Source organism: Manacus candei, unplaced genomic scaffold (assembly GCF_025592945.1).
Source record: "Manacus candei isolate 608988 ecotype Guabito, Panama unplaced genomic scaffold, ASM2559294v1 h1tg000076l, whole genome shotgun sequence".
Classification (NCBI taxonomy): Eukaryota; Metazoa; Chordata; class Aves; order Passeriformes; family Pipridae; genus Manacus; species Manacus candei.
Window position 1 is genome coordinate 11609035 of NW_026138124.1, and position 12454 is coordinate 11621488.

A 12454-nucleotide genomic window follows, 5' to 3' on the forward strand; every position below is an offset into this window, starting at 1 on the left:
GGGCTAGTGGAAAGTGTCTCTGCCCATGGCAGGGGGTGTGTGAATAGATGATCTTTAATATCCCTTCCAACCCAAACCATTCCATGAATCGATGATCTCAGACCAAATTCTGGAGGCAACTGCCCAGCACCTTCCCCATGCTCAGTGACACAACCAGAGTTAGGCCTGGTGGGCTCTCATAGCTTGTATTGAACACACATATGTATGCACACAGGTATATCATGTATGCACACAGGTGTATTATGTATGCACTATTATGTGATGTGTGTATACAGACATCTGTGTATAAAATGCTGTGTGTATGACAGCTCCTGTAACAGCTCATTTGTTAAAGAGTTTTGATGCTCCTCAGTGTTTGAATGTGCCTTGGAACAGCTCACATCCATCTGACACATCACCTGGGTGTAGGCAGCATAAACCCTGTTATCCTGCTGCATCCATGAGAATAATGTGTCTTTGGCTCTGCAGGTGTCAGTCACAGCCCGGGAAGATGTCCCCTCCTTTGGCCCAGCCCTGCCAAACCCGCCGGTGTTCCAGAAGGTAGGAGCTGAGGAACCATGTTCCAAGCCATAAAGAAAGTAGATGTGTGTGTCCAAGATGTTTCCAAGCGTTTCCACCTTCTTGGGGAAAACATGACTTCTGGAATTGATCTGCATTGATCTTGGTTTCCAGTGAGGCCCTGGGATTTATGGTAGGGTGAGTGGCCGTGCACCAGTGCATGGCATCACCCATACGAGGCAGCAGTGGCGGCTCTGGTGCCAGGGCATCTGTGTGGGTGCAGGAGGGCACCCCAAGCCTGTCTGGGGTTTTCCACCAATGCTTCCACATCTAGAGGGGCTGTAGGGTGCTGTGAGCCCATGTTTTGGGTTGGTACAGCTCCAGGGATATGGGGAGTCTTACAACAGCAGGTGTTTTCCACCTTGGCTCTGTCCCTGCAGAGCCCTGAGTTCCGGGAGTTCCTGCTGACCAAGCTCATCAACGCCGAGAACGCCTGCTGCAAGTCTGACAAGTTTGCAAAGCTGGAGGTAACGCTGCCTGTGTGTCCCTGCCTGGCACCGTGCCAGGTGTGGGGAATTCCCCCATTCCTTCTCAAAGCCACCTGTCCCTGTTGAAATGGGTTGGCACTTGCAGGGACGAGTGACTGTAGTGTGATGGCCATGAGGCCTTGTGGGGCAGGCACTGCCCTCCAGGAGGGACAAGCCAGCTGAGCAGTGGGTCGGTGCCACTGCTGCTCCCTCAGGGCCCTGGCTGAGTCCCTTCTCATTCCCACAGGACCGCACACGGGCTGCCTTGTTGGACAACCTTCACGATGAGCTCCATGGGCACACGCAGACCATGCTGGGGCTGGGGCCCGAGGAGGACAAGCTGGAGAATGGGGGTCATGGAGGCTTTCTGGAGTCTTTCAAGGTAAAGCCCTGCCCTTGCCAAGAGCAAAGCTAAAATGCACCCAGGGCTGGCAAAGCACATGCTGGTGGGAGACGCAGATGAGCAGTGTTGGGGGACGGGAGGTGTCCCCTGAAGGTAGGGTGGTGGGAGGAGGTGGAGGCTCCTGCCACCACCACCCGCTCAGTCCACCAGCACCCGAGCTGGCCCCAATGGGAGCTGATGCAGGGTGGTGTGGTCCCATAGTTGTTGGTGAGTGTCCCTGTTGTAGTGACCTCTCCAGAGCCCGTGAGCATCTCCTCCTCCACCAGTGTGCTGTGGCATTTCTCGTGTGTCCAGAGGGATGTCAGTCGAGGGCCAGCCCCCCATCACATGCTGTGCCTGCAGCCAGGCTCTGCTGTGACAGGGTGTGTCCTGCTCCTGTCACCAGTTGCTGGATGCTGCTATGGGACAGCAAGCAGGAGAGATTCCTGAGGTGACTACCATGGCAAGCAAGGGGGATGTGGTGGTCATTGTGCTTAAAACAGGAGATAGAATGAAAGGGGGGGGTGGAGAGGGGAAGGGGTGCTGAGTGTGCTGGAGGGACCGGGTGAGTGTGAGGTAGAGCAGATGGTGTGAGCTGGAGGAGAAGGAACAGAGGCAAAATGCTATGGAGGAAACTCTGAGCACCCACTGGCAGTAGGGTCAGTGATTGGCTGGGCAGTGGGGACATCCCTCGAGATGGAGGGGCAGCACCTGAGTTTGGGGGAATGAGCCATTCCAGGTGTCTCTGGTGGGGCTGCCTTGTTGTGGGGACGGGGCTGACACAGAGTGGCCATCACTGTATGGGCAGGGGGGCTGTCCTGGCTGCCACTGTACTGGGACAGCTCCTGCAGTTACTTCGCAGGCACAGTGATATCTATGGCCCAGAGAAGTGGGCTCTGGTGGATGAGTCGCCTCATCCTGCACCTGGAGGATGGGGCCATGGAGGAGGAGTGTTCACCTCCCCAGCCCCTACTGCAGTGGAAGGAGGCTCAGGTGTGTCCTGTTTCAGTGTGAGCCGTAGGGATGGAACTGCTGTGCAGTCAGTTGTACATCACAGCATCCACGCCAGGGGCTCACCACTGAGGTTAAACAGTCATGCTTGGGCACGCTTTGTGTGTGTGAGGAGACAGACCATGCTCTCTTGGCATTGCAGGGAGTGCTGGGGTGGGAGGTGAGCCCCGTGGTCTGTGCTGGGCTGCGCCTGCCTGGCCGCCTCGGGCCCGCGCTGCTGGGCTGCCTGCTGGCTTATGTCCTGCACCGAGCCTTGTTGGAGTGACCAGGGACATACAGACGGTACATGAGGGCTGCAAGGGGTGAGACCTGGTCCTCATGATACCTTCTTGCCCAATGCTTCACACCCACAACCCAGCTGGCAGCCCCATCCCCCTGGCCAGGAGACCAGGGGCCCACTCTCAGAGGTGAGTGGAGCCCATTTCTGCTGGGCCACGAGCGAGTGAGAGGTGCCTTTGCCTCTGCTGCAGGGAGAGGACCTGCTCTGTGGGGAGGGGGTGCTGGAGTGCCCCACAGAGCTCCCTAGCTCAGGGCAGGAGCCTGCAGGGTGTGAGCACCCACAGGCACTGCTTGGCAGCAAAGCAACTGGTCACTTTTACCTACAAACACTGTCAAATTATGTATAAATTGCTGCTGACCCAAATAAATCTGTTCTGATGGACTCTGGCTTGGTGTTTGTTATTGGATGTGTAGGAGGGGCTGTTGGGACTGTGGTCTCCAGCACTGAGGGCTCCGTGAGAGCTCAGGGCTGCAGCTCCCCCCTACCCCAGTGTGGGTCTGCCTGCAGCTCTGTGACCCCAAGTGCCTGTGGATGCAGTGCTGGCACCTTCAGGAATCTGGCCCACAATGGCTCATTTCCTCTCTTTAGCCTGAGCTGGGATTTGGGCTGGAGGAACAGCAGCCATGGCACAGCACAGAGAATAGCTGCAAAGGGAACAGGGAAAGGTGACTGCTGTGAAGAGTGAGGGAAGGGGGCTGCTTGATGGGGAGATGTGAAGATCAAAGGGAGCAGGGAGAGTCTGCAGCTGCTGTGGGGCCACTGCTGTGGAGCTCACCTCTGGTCTCTTCCAGAGGTGCATGGACCAAACCAGCAGCAGAGCTTCAGACTGAATGTATTCTCAAGCATTAGCTCACTGGAGAACAAAAGCACTTTTGTGTGGCTGCAAAACCTCCACCTCAGGAGCTGTTTTGGGGCAGGCTGGAGAGGTCCCTCAGTGCAGGAGAGGTGCAGGCAGGGCTGGAGGCTCTGCAGGATCTGTCCTCTCCAAGTCCAGGGAGAATCATGGGAGGTGTGCACACAAACATGGCTTATGATTCGCTCGTGGTCCCCATTCCTGCCAAGGGGTCTGGGACGTTGGTCAGGCTCAGGGCAGGAAGCTGGATGTGGGGTTTGTGTCTGCTGCTCCTGGTCCCATAGCTGCAGTATCACGGAGCAATGGCGGAAAAATCTGATGTTGTGGTGGCTGTGGGGCTCCCCAAGGGTGGCCCATGCTCAACTGCACCTGCCAGGGCTGCTGCTGTCACCAGTGGGGTTGTTGGGGTGTGCTGGTTCTCGGCGAGGCCCAGACAGGTTGCTCTCCCATGTACGTGGGGGAGACCTGGAGCTGAGGAGGGGTTCTGGGGCCAGCACCCCACAGAGTGGTGATGACCTGTTGTCCCCTGTCCCCTCTGCCACAGAGAGCCATCCGGGTGCGCAGCCACTCCATGGAGACGATGGTGGGCAGCCAGAAGAAGCACCACGGCAGTGGCATCCCGGGCAGCCTCAGCGGGGGCATCGCACACAACAGCGGCGAGGTGACCAAGACCACCTTCTCAGTGAGTGCAGCCACACGTCCCTCTGTCCTGCTGTCCCTCTATCCCACTGTCCCTCCTCTGTCCAGCCCAGTGGGGCACTGTGCTGTAGTCTGTCAGTCCCCTGCAGGGGCAGCAAGGGTAAAGGAGAGGAGAACACTTGAGTAGACCATGGGTTTGGGTGCCTTGTTCAAGTTGGGCTTGTTTTGTGGAAGAACCAAAGATGAGCTGTCTGAGATTTTCAGCCCCAAAGCACAAAGGAGATAGAAAAGAAGTTCTGACATTACACATTTTCTAGATGTGTAGGCTGGGAATCGCAGGCAGCACAATTCTGTGCAGGCTGTTTGGTTTCTGAGCTCCCAGGAGGGAGCTGTGCTCTCCAACCCAGACTGTTCTCTGCTTTCAGCCCCCTGTACCAGCCACTGCTGCCAAGAACCAGTCCAGGAGCCCCATCAAGCGCCGGTCAGGGCTGTTCCCTCGCCTGCACACGACGTCGGAGAGCCAGGTGGAGAGCAGGACAAGGTGGTGAGTTTGTCATCGCTCTGTCACTAAGGTTAAAAGACCCTCTTGAGTGTTAAACATGAGAAAAGCTGTTGGTGGGTGCTAGAAACCTATCCCAGGGTGCAACCCCTCCTTTTCACAGAACCAGCAACAAGAGCTGCTTTTGCTATGTTTGAGAAATTGCGCCTTGGATCCCTTCCCTCTGTTTTAAATCAAAGTGATGGTACCCGTAGAGCATCTGTCACTCTCTCAGTTTATATTTGGTATTGGGGAATATAATTTGACCATCCTTTTTAAGTCTCTTGTATAACTCATGCAACCTGTCTCTTTGTGCCCTCAGTGACAGTGTTTCTGGAGCCCAGAAGACACCAGATTTGGGACATTCTTCCCAAGAGATGAAGTCTGAAACCTCATCCAACCCTAGCTCCCCTGAAATATGCCCCAACAAAGACAGGTGAGCCGGGAGGAGTCCATCCTTCTCCTACCACAGACATCAGGGACTTTGTCAAACAAAATCATCGCCAGGTTTTACTATAAAAAAGTTTGATACTAAGGGGAGAAAAGATTCTTGTGATTCATGAACACAGCTCCCTTACGGTCTTTACAAAGAAGAGCCAGGAGCAGTATCTGACAGAGGCTGCCCAAATCCTCAGGGCACAGGAGCTGGGGAGGCTGCAGTACCTGTCCCTCCGTGCCAAGGGGAAGTCAGCTGCACCCTGGGCTTCCTGCTGGGCCACCCACCCACCACCTTATCCCACGCCTTTGGATGTGGTTATGTACAGAAGCAACCCGAAAGGTTCATCCCTACAGCAGCACTTTGCTCCAAGGGTGGCAGGAGGGTCTGTCCCGCTGTCCCAGCCCAAGGGACATCCTTCCCCAGTGACAGCCTCGCGCCCTTCCTTCCGTCCCGCCTCTCCCTAGGCCATTTATCAAACTGAAAGAGAACGGGCGGGCGAACATCTCCCGTTCCTCCTCCAGCACCAGCAGCTTCAGCAGCACGGCGGGGGAGAGCGAGACCCTGGAGGAGTATGACAGCGTGGTAGGCACCAAACCCACCCCTGACACACTCCACGTGCCCCTTGGCTCCCTGCTCCCTCCTGACCCCTGGGTGGTCTCTGTGGGGGAGAAGTGTCCACTAGGCCCCCAGGTGCTTCCTCACCACTGGAGGGGCTTAATCCCATCCCTGGGTGTGGGGAGGAGGAGGGCTGGGATGCCTGGTGGGACATGAGGGTGTTATGGCTGCCCCAACCCTGGAAGTGTTCAAGGGCAGGGCTTGGAGCAGCCTGGTCTAGTGTTCTTGCCTGTGGCAGGGAGGATGTGACTAGATGGTCTTTGAGGTCCCTTCCAACCCAAACCTTTCTGTGATCCTGTGACAGCCCAGTGACCCCTGGGGTGCCCTGGGCAGTGTGCCCGGGCTGGGAGGTTGCTCCATCAGGACAAGCTTTCCCACCAGCTGCTGGTGGCAGGCCTGCAATGGGCAGGGGTGCAGTGGGGCATCAGCAGGGTGTGGGGGGAAGAGCTGGCTGGAGGAAAAGCCATGTCCCATCTCTCTGAGCAGGGAAGCCAGCCCTCCACTGCATCGCCATTCAAGCAGGACGTGTTTGTCTACAGTGCTTCATCTGGCAGTGAGAGCCCCAGTGCAGGAGCCATGGCAACCCCTGTCATCATGAGCAGGAGCCCCACAGGTGGGTTGCAGGAGGGCTGGTGGGAGGCTTTGCCTCTGACTTCGCCCCTGGAGCCCCTGGAAGCCCCCAGGTTCCTGTAGTGGTGGGTTGGAATGGGCTCCATGGCTCTGGGATGGAGGAACCCCCTCCCAGCCTTGCCCAGGTGCCAGGGTGAAGCAGCAGCCACGCTCACCTTGGCAGGATGGGCATCCACAGGGTGCAAGGCAGCTCCCATCCTGAGAGGGCTGTTCTGGAGAGATGGCCTCATGTGCTCTAGTTCTGTATTTCCACAGGGAACTATTTCCCTCTCAATTAGAGCACAGAGGTGGCTCTTACTGTGGCTTTCCTCCCTCTCTCTCCCCTGACAGGCATGTGCAGTAGTCGTGGAAACCCACTGGCTCCAGGGGCCGAGCCACAACTCACAATTATTTAATCAACAAGCAGCTTCCCATGGTCTTGGCTCTGTTCCCCTCCTGCCAACCCGCTCACCAACTCCATCCATTTCAGTTGGACAATTTGCACGATGAGGTGCAATTCAACACCAGGAATGGCCCTTTGCCAGTGCATTCTGTGGTGATGGTGTGGTGAGCTGGGGGATGGCCACAGTCACCCCTCTCCTGCAGACACCCGTGGCTCTGACTCCTTGAGCCACAGAGAGCCTGCCACAAGGCACCACCGTCCACATGGAAACACACACTGTCAGCTGAGGAGCTGCTTGTGGAACAAATGCAGCCCAACGGCTCCATAACTGGGAGCATTGTTGGCAAAGTGAGGCTGTGGAGCATGGGCAGGCTTTTCATGTCTCAGCACCCCACAGGTCCTCCTCCTTGTTTTCATTAGTAATTTTCTGAACTCTTAAACCAGCCCCTTTGAATGTTTAAAGTGTTTATTTTGTATTTTTCCTGCCAAGAACATGAAAATCCACCCATACATTAAACGGATCAGTCATTCCTTGTAGCCTTTTCAGTGGCATTTCCAGGAGGAAGACTGAAATGTAATTAAGCCTCAATTTGTTCCACCACAAACATTTAATGTACAGCTTTTGCCAAACATCCAGCCAAGACAGACTAAACATTGGTAGCACTCCTGATAGTCTGTTGAAGTGCCTGGCGGGGTGAGTGCAGCCAGCACTACAGCAAATATTTTTGTTCACAGTTTATTATTTTCGTTCCTTGTTTTTTCCCTCCCTCCAGCAGATGTAAAGAACAGAAACTCTCCAAGGTCCAACCTGAAGTTTCGCTTTGACAAGCTGAGCCACGGCAGCTCCAACACGGTAGGTGCCAGGGCTCTTACTGGTGGGGAGCTGCACGGGCACATCCTCCCTGCCTGGCACGGGGGGTCTGGGCTCTGGGGGAGGCTCTGGGGCCCATGAGGGATTGGAAGGGAGGGAAGGGATTTTGTGATTTCTTGCCCCTTCGTTTGCAACCCACCCCATGTTCTGTTCTTTCACATAGAGCCACTAGCAGGAGGAGGTAATGAACTCGTCACAGGTGAGTGTTGGTGTTGTGCTGTTGTGCAAAAAGGCTCATCTCTGCAGGGAGGACGAGTTTTTCTGCACTGTCCTCTGGGCACTGGGGGTGGAAAGGCAGAGCAGGTCCATTCCAAAATGGAATGGGGGAATGACCTGAGGGGAATGGCAGATTCACAGGGTGGATTTCATGGGCAGAGGTGAAGGGAATGTGGTGGGAGTCACCCGGGCTCCTTCTCTGCTGTGAAATCAGGGGTGTCATTAGGAACTCTCAAGTTGAGCAGAAGAGCCCACAGAATTTGAAATGAGAGGAATTTCCATTTCTGAAAGCATGGGTCTCAAAAAGCTAGGATTTTCACCCCATCACAGAGTTTCCTTCTTCCCCAGCCTGGGAGTGGCAGGTGGCCTGGTGCTTCAGGGGTGGGCACTGCCCTGGCTTCAGCTCCCTCCCTGGGACAGGTGCTGCACAACCATCACCACAGGGGTGGGAATATTCTCCTTCCACAGTCTCTGACACTTTTATCCTTTTCTTCTTTGCAGAGAATTTTTGTTTCAACAAAGGGAAAACTCTTCAACACCCCATGGGACCCCACGTGCCCCAGCCGTGGGCAGTGAGGTGCCTACACCTGCCTCCCGCCTGCGCCGGGAAGGAGCTCTCACCTTGCCACAGTCCTGCCCTGACAGGGACCAGCCACCTTCCCCCCGCTGTACCCCTGCCCAGCACACACCCTGTGCCCCCAGCTCTGCCTGTGGGAGGGGATGTGTCTTTAACTGTGCCACACACACGTGTGGCCAGGGCTGTGACCCCTCCAGGTGCTGTGCTGGGTCACCCTGTGGGCACCCACATATGCTGTGGCTGGTGGGCACTGTCCATTCCCCCCTCCCTGGGCTGCCTGCCGGCTCCTCTTGGGCAGAGGGCCAGCAGGACAGACCCCCATGCAGTTCAGTTCCCTCCATGCTATATTTGCAGTTATCAGTGGGGAAGCAGGTTTTATATTTGTTTTTTGAGGGGTAGAGGGTCAGGGCAAAGTGAGTTAGTGGCCCCAGGACAGTTCCCTTTCTGCCATCATTTTCTGTCACTCCTCTCTGGGGCCAACAGGGTAAAACAGGGTAAAATGTCCCCCCAGCACAAGGTTTGCAGTGCCTCTCAAACCACCCCCAGCTGTCTCCCCCCCAGTTCCTACCCACACCCCAAAACTCTTAGGGCAGAGGAATCCCCTTACTCCACACTTGCTCGTTTCTTGCACAGGAGGTGGGTGTGCAAACTGGCCCAGGGAGCGGAGCTGGGGGCCAAGGCCAGCTCATCCTCCCTTGGCAGGTTTGGCCTCCCTGCTTTGTCCCTGCCTGACGCTGAGCACAGGCCTGGGAAAGGTGACCCAAAGCTAAAGCTGTGGTGTGTCTGAGTACTAGAACTGGAACCAGAGGGAATTTACCCAGTAGGCTCTGCTTTGCCCCATGGCTTGGATCACCAGGCAAGCAAATGCATAAAACTCCAGTGATTTGGGTGGCATTAGGCTGCTCCAGCCCTTGGAGAGTCTGTCCTGCTGCTTTTGAGTGAGCTCTTGTTATTCTGAAAGATGAGGATTATGGATTCTGCAAGGTGACTTTCCTGTAATGCCCTTTCCCAAAAAATACCTCTCTCGACAGGCCAAGAAATCCTTTTGCTCTTTTTATGGAACTTCATCTGAAGTTTCCTGAAGCCTGTCCACGAATTTCACATTGCTCATAGATTTCCCTCACCCATTTTCTGGAAGACAGGCCATGATGCTGCAGAGATGCTCCCCTGCCCCCCTCAGCCTGTGACCTTTGGAAAACCCCATGAAATCAAGTTCTCAGTCTCAAGTGAACACAGTTCTGTGAATTTGTGATTCCTACTGAAAACAGGACTTTGAGTGCCAAAGTCACCTTCACACAGCCAGTGCTCCAAGAGCAACAAAGTACCTGCCAGCCTGTGTCAGGAGGCAGGTCCAGAATTGTGCTCCTGGAGCAGCCCAGGGCAGCTGCCATGGCTGGGGCTGCTCCTGTTCCCCTCTCTCTGGGGCAAGTGCTTGTAGGATCCAACCATCACCTCCCCTCCTCCCTATCACCTCCCCAGGCCAGAGAGCAGGGAGATGCTCTCCAACAGCCTTACCACCCGGTTCACAGAGGTGCTCCCCTCGTGCTGGAATTGGTATGTGTGGAAAGGCTGTAGCTCTGATGGGAGATGAACCAGGTTAGAGAAGGAGAACATGTGAAAAGGGAGGGAGCTGTTTCACTGGCACTAAGCTCTGTGTAGAACCAGCAAATCCCAGTAACCCCCGTGGGGATGCTCCCTCCTGCTCCCAGCCAGTTGCATTTCAACAGAGTTTAAAGCTTGAGTTTCCTTTGGAAGAGAAGTGTGTGGTGTGCTCAGCCCAGGCCATAGCTGTAGGTGCCTCTTCGCTGTTCAGCACTTGCCTGATGATGCTTTAGTAGCACTTTCAAACCCATCCCCAGTTCTCTTAGAAGCTTTGCTCTGGTTTCCTGAAGCCTCACAGTGAAACGCTGAGTGATGCAATGACTCCGAGGGTCTGCTCTGGGTTTGCTTTTTCCTCTGAGAAGTTGCTCTGTTCTGTAGACTTTGTCATTCCTGTGGGTGTTGATCTCTGTGAGATCTTTCAGCAGACGATTCAGTGGCTACTGTCAGCTGGTTTGTCATTCTTGGTTGCTTTGTTGTTGTGGTTTTTTTCACTTGAAACTGTGACTTTCCTTTCTGACCCAGATTGATTTGGGAATGGGACTGACAGGCAGGACAGTGTGAAGCCTTAGGGAGAGGTGCAGTGTGTTGGACTTGTCTCTCCCATGGCAGCGGGGGCCGGGAGCTGGGGTCTGGCATGAGGTTTGCCAGCAGCTCCTATGGGATCTGGGACATTTTCAGCAGCACACACTCCTCCCCCCTGCTGTAAAACCTGCTGTACATCCTTACCAGCAGCTGGGCTTTGGATGCTCTCGTCCTGGCCAGGCTTTGGCATGGTCCTGCCTGTGCTGGCCCATGCCTCCCAGCCTGGAATGTCCCAGACTGTCCTGTGGTTCTGGGGTCTGAGCAGCGGTTTATTACACCCCAGGGACTTTTGCACTTCCAGCAGTGGGTGAAGGTGTTCCTGTATATATTTTGCAAAATGTTTTGTGCTTATAAGTGACACATACATGTCTATACATATATAAAAGGGATTTTTATATATATATATACATACATATATATATGTATATAAAAGAAAGAGTCCTTAACTGACACTAGAATTACTGTGCAGTGCATTTTCCTTTCTGATCCCACTGTTTCCATGCACACAACTTCTGCCACACTTGGGAGTGACTTTGCAGAGGGAGCAGAAGGGGTTCAGAAGCACACTGGGGGATGATGGGAGAGTTCCCACTGTGTGGGGAGGTCTCCCTTGTCACAGGGTCTGCTCCCCTTCCCACTGGAGTTTCAGTCTCCCACTTGCTCCTGCTGCACCCAGGCTGCCACCTGGCTCAGACCAGCGCCTGGGCTCGGTGAGAGGCAGCAGCAGGTTAGGTGCAGGTCCACAGGTCCAGCACTGGTGCCACCAGCTCCAAGTCCTCATGCAGAGCAGGGGGGGACCCTCTCCCCTCCACCAGCATCACCTGCATCAGCCCTGGAGCTGGTGTGCAGCTAAGGGTTGGCAGCAAGCTGCCACTCTGGCTCGGCTTCCATTCAGGAGAGCACTTGGCATGCACTTGCATCCTCTTGAAACCTCACTGAGCCAAGCACAGGGTGCACACCTAAGCACAACACAGAAGTGCTTTTTCCTGGGTGAAGTGGGGGAACCTAAGCACAAACTCAGTTTCTTTCCAGAGTTTTGAGGGTCTTGAGAATGGCGGGTGAAGGGGCCAAGATACGTCTCTGCCGTGAATGGGCTGTACCGAGGGCTGGGATCTCTTGGCTGTGGGAGGTGCAGCTCCCAAAACCAGGGCAGAGCCCAGCACCTCTGCGGGTCCCACCTGCACTCTCACTGCTCTGCTGATGCTCCAGCCTCCCCCCGAGCTGGCTGGGGCTGTCCCAGTCCCCCAGCATGCTTTTGTCAATGAATGTAGCACTGCGGATGTCCTGCGGAGAGGAGTGCGGGATTTGTATGAGAGAATGTGGAGAGAGTTTATAGAGGGAAAATAAATCTTGAAGAAATGTATCTGATAAAGTTTATTTTTGATGTAGAGAGGTGGTGCTTTGTAGTTCCTGGTGACCTATGTCTGTTGTAAATAATGTATATTTAATTTATTGCTATGGTAGCAGATTGTATTTGTTATGTATAAAACTAAAGGTTCAAAAATGTATATTTTGTTGCTTAAATGTGTCTTTGCAAAATTCACAATAAATAACATATTTTGTGTCCATATGTGTACTCCATGTGTGTGTCCATATAGTGACAGCTTTAGAGGAACTCTTTGAGAGCATTCCTATGAAAAGCAGGTGAGGGCATGGAGTGGGGCTGAGCTGGGGCTGGTGGGAGCCTGGCAGAGCTCACGTGAAGTCAGACACTGTGGCACTGGAAGCAGAGAAGTATTGGAGCAGGGAGGTGTAAATAAGGACATCTGTGCCAGTGCTCCTCAGACTGAGACTGGAGCAGCAGAGGAGGAG

The 12454-nt window shown here is 54.6% G+C and overlaps 1 protein-coding gene across 20 annotated transcripts in view; it reads left to right on the forward strand.

Moving 5' to 3' along the window:
• The window catches only part of RAP1GAP2 (RAP1 GTPase activating protein 2), a 60483-nt gene extending 48273 nt beyond the window's left edge, over window positions 1-12210 (forward strand). For 13 of the 20 annotated variants that reach the window (XM_051809182.1, XM_051809177.1, XM_051809171.1 and 10 more), the window contains 11 exons: window positions 469-540; window positions 939-1025; window positions 1273-1407; window positions 4096-4233; window positions 4616-4734; window positions 5051-5164; window positions 5632-5749; window positions 6269-6395; window positions 7568-7647; window positions 7829-7864; window positions 8383-12210. In XM_051809182.1, the coding sequence (XP_051665142.1) occupies window positions 469-540; window positions 939-1025; window positions 1273-1407; window positions 4096-4233; window positions 4616-4734; window positions 5051-5164; window positions 5632-5749; window positions 6269-6395; window positions 7568-7647; window positions 7829-7837 (999 nt within the window). In that variant the 3' untranslated portion in view covers window positions 7838-7864; window positions 8383-12210. Of the gene's footprint in view, window positions 1-468; window positions 541-938; window positions 1026-1272; window positions 1408-4095; window positions 4234-4615; window positions 4735-5050; window positions 5165-5631; window positions 5750-6268; window positions 6396-7567; window positions 7648-7828; window positions 7865-8382 lie in introns of those variants that run through there. The other 7 variants (XM_051809188.1, XM_051809172.1, XM_051809176.1 and 4 more) reach the window with 4 other exon arrangements.
• Window positions 12211-12454: the final 244 nt, after the last annotated feature.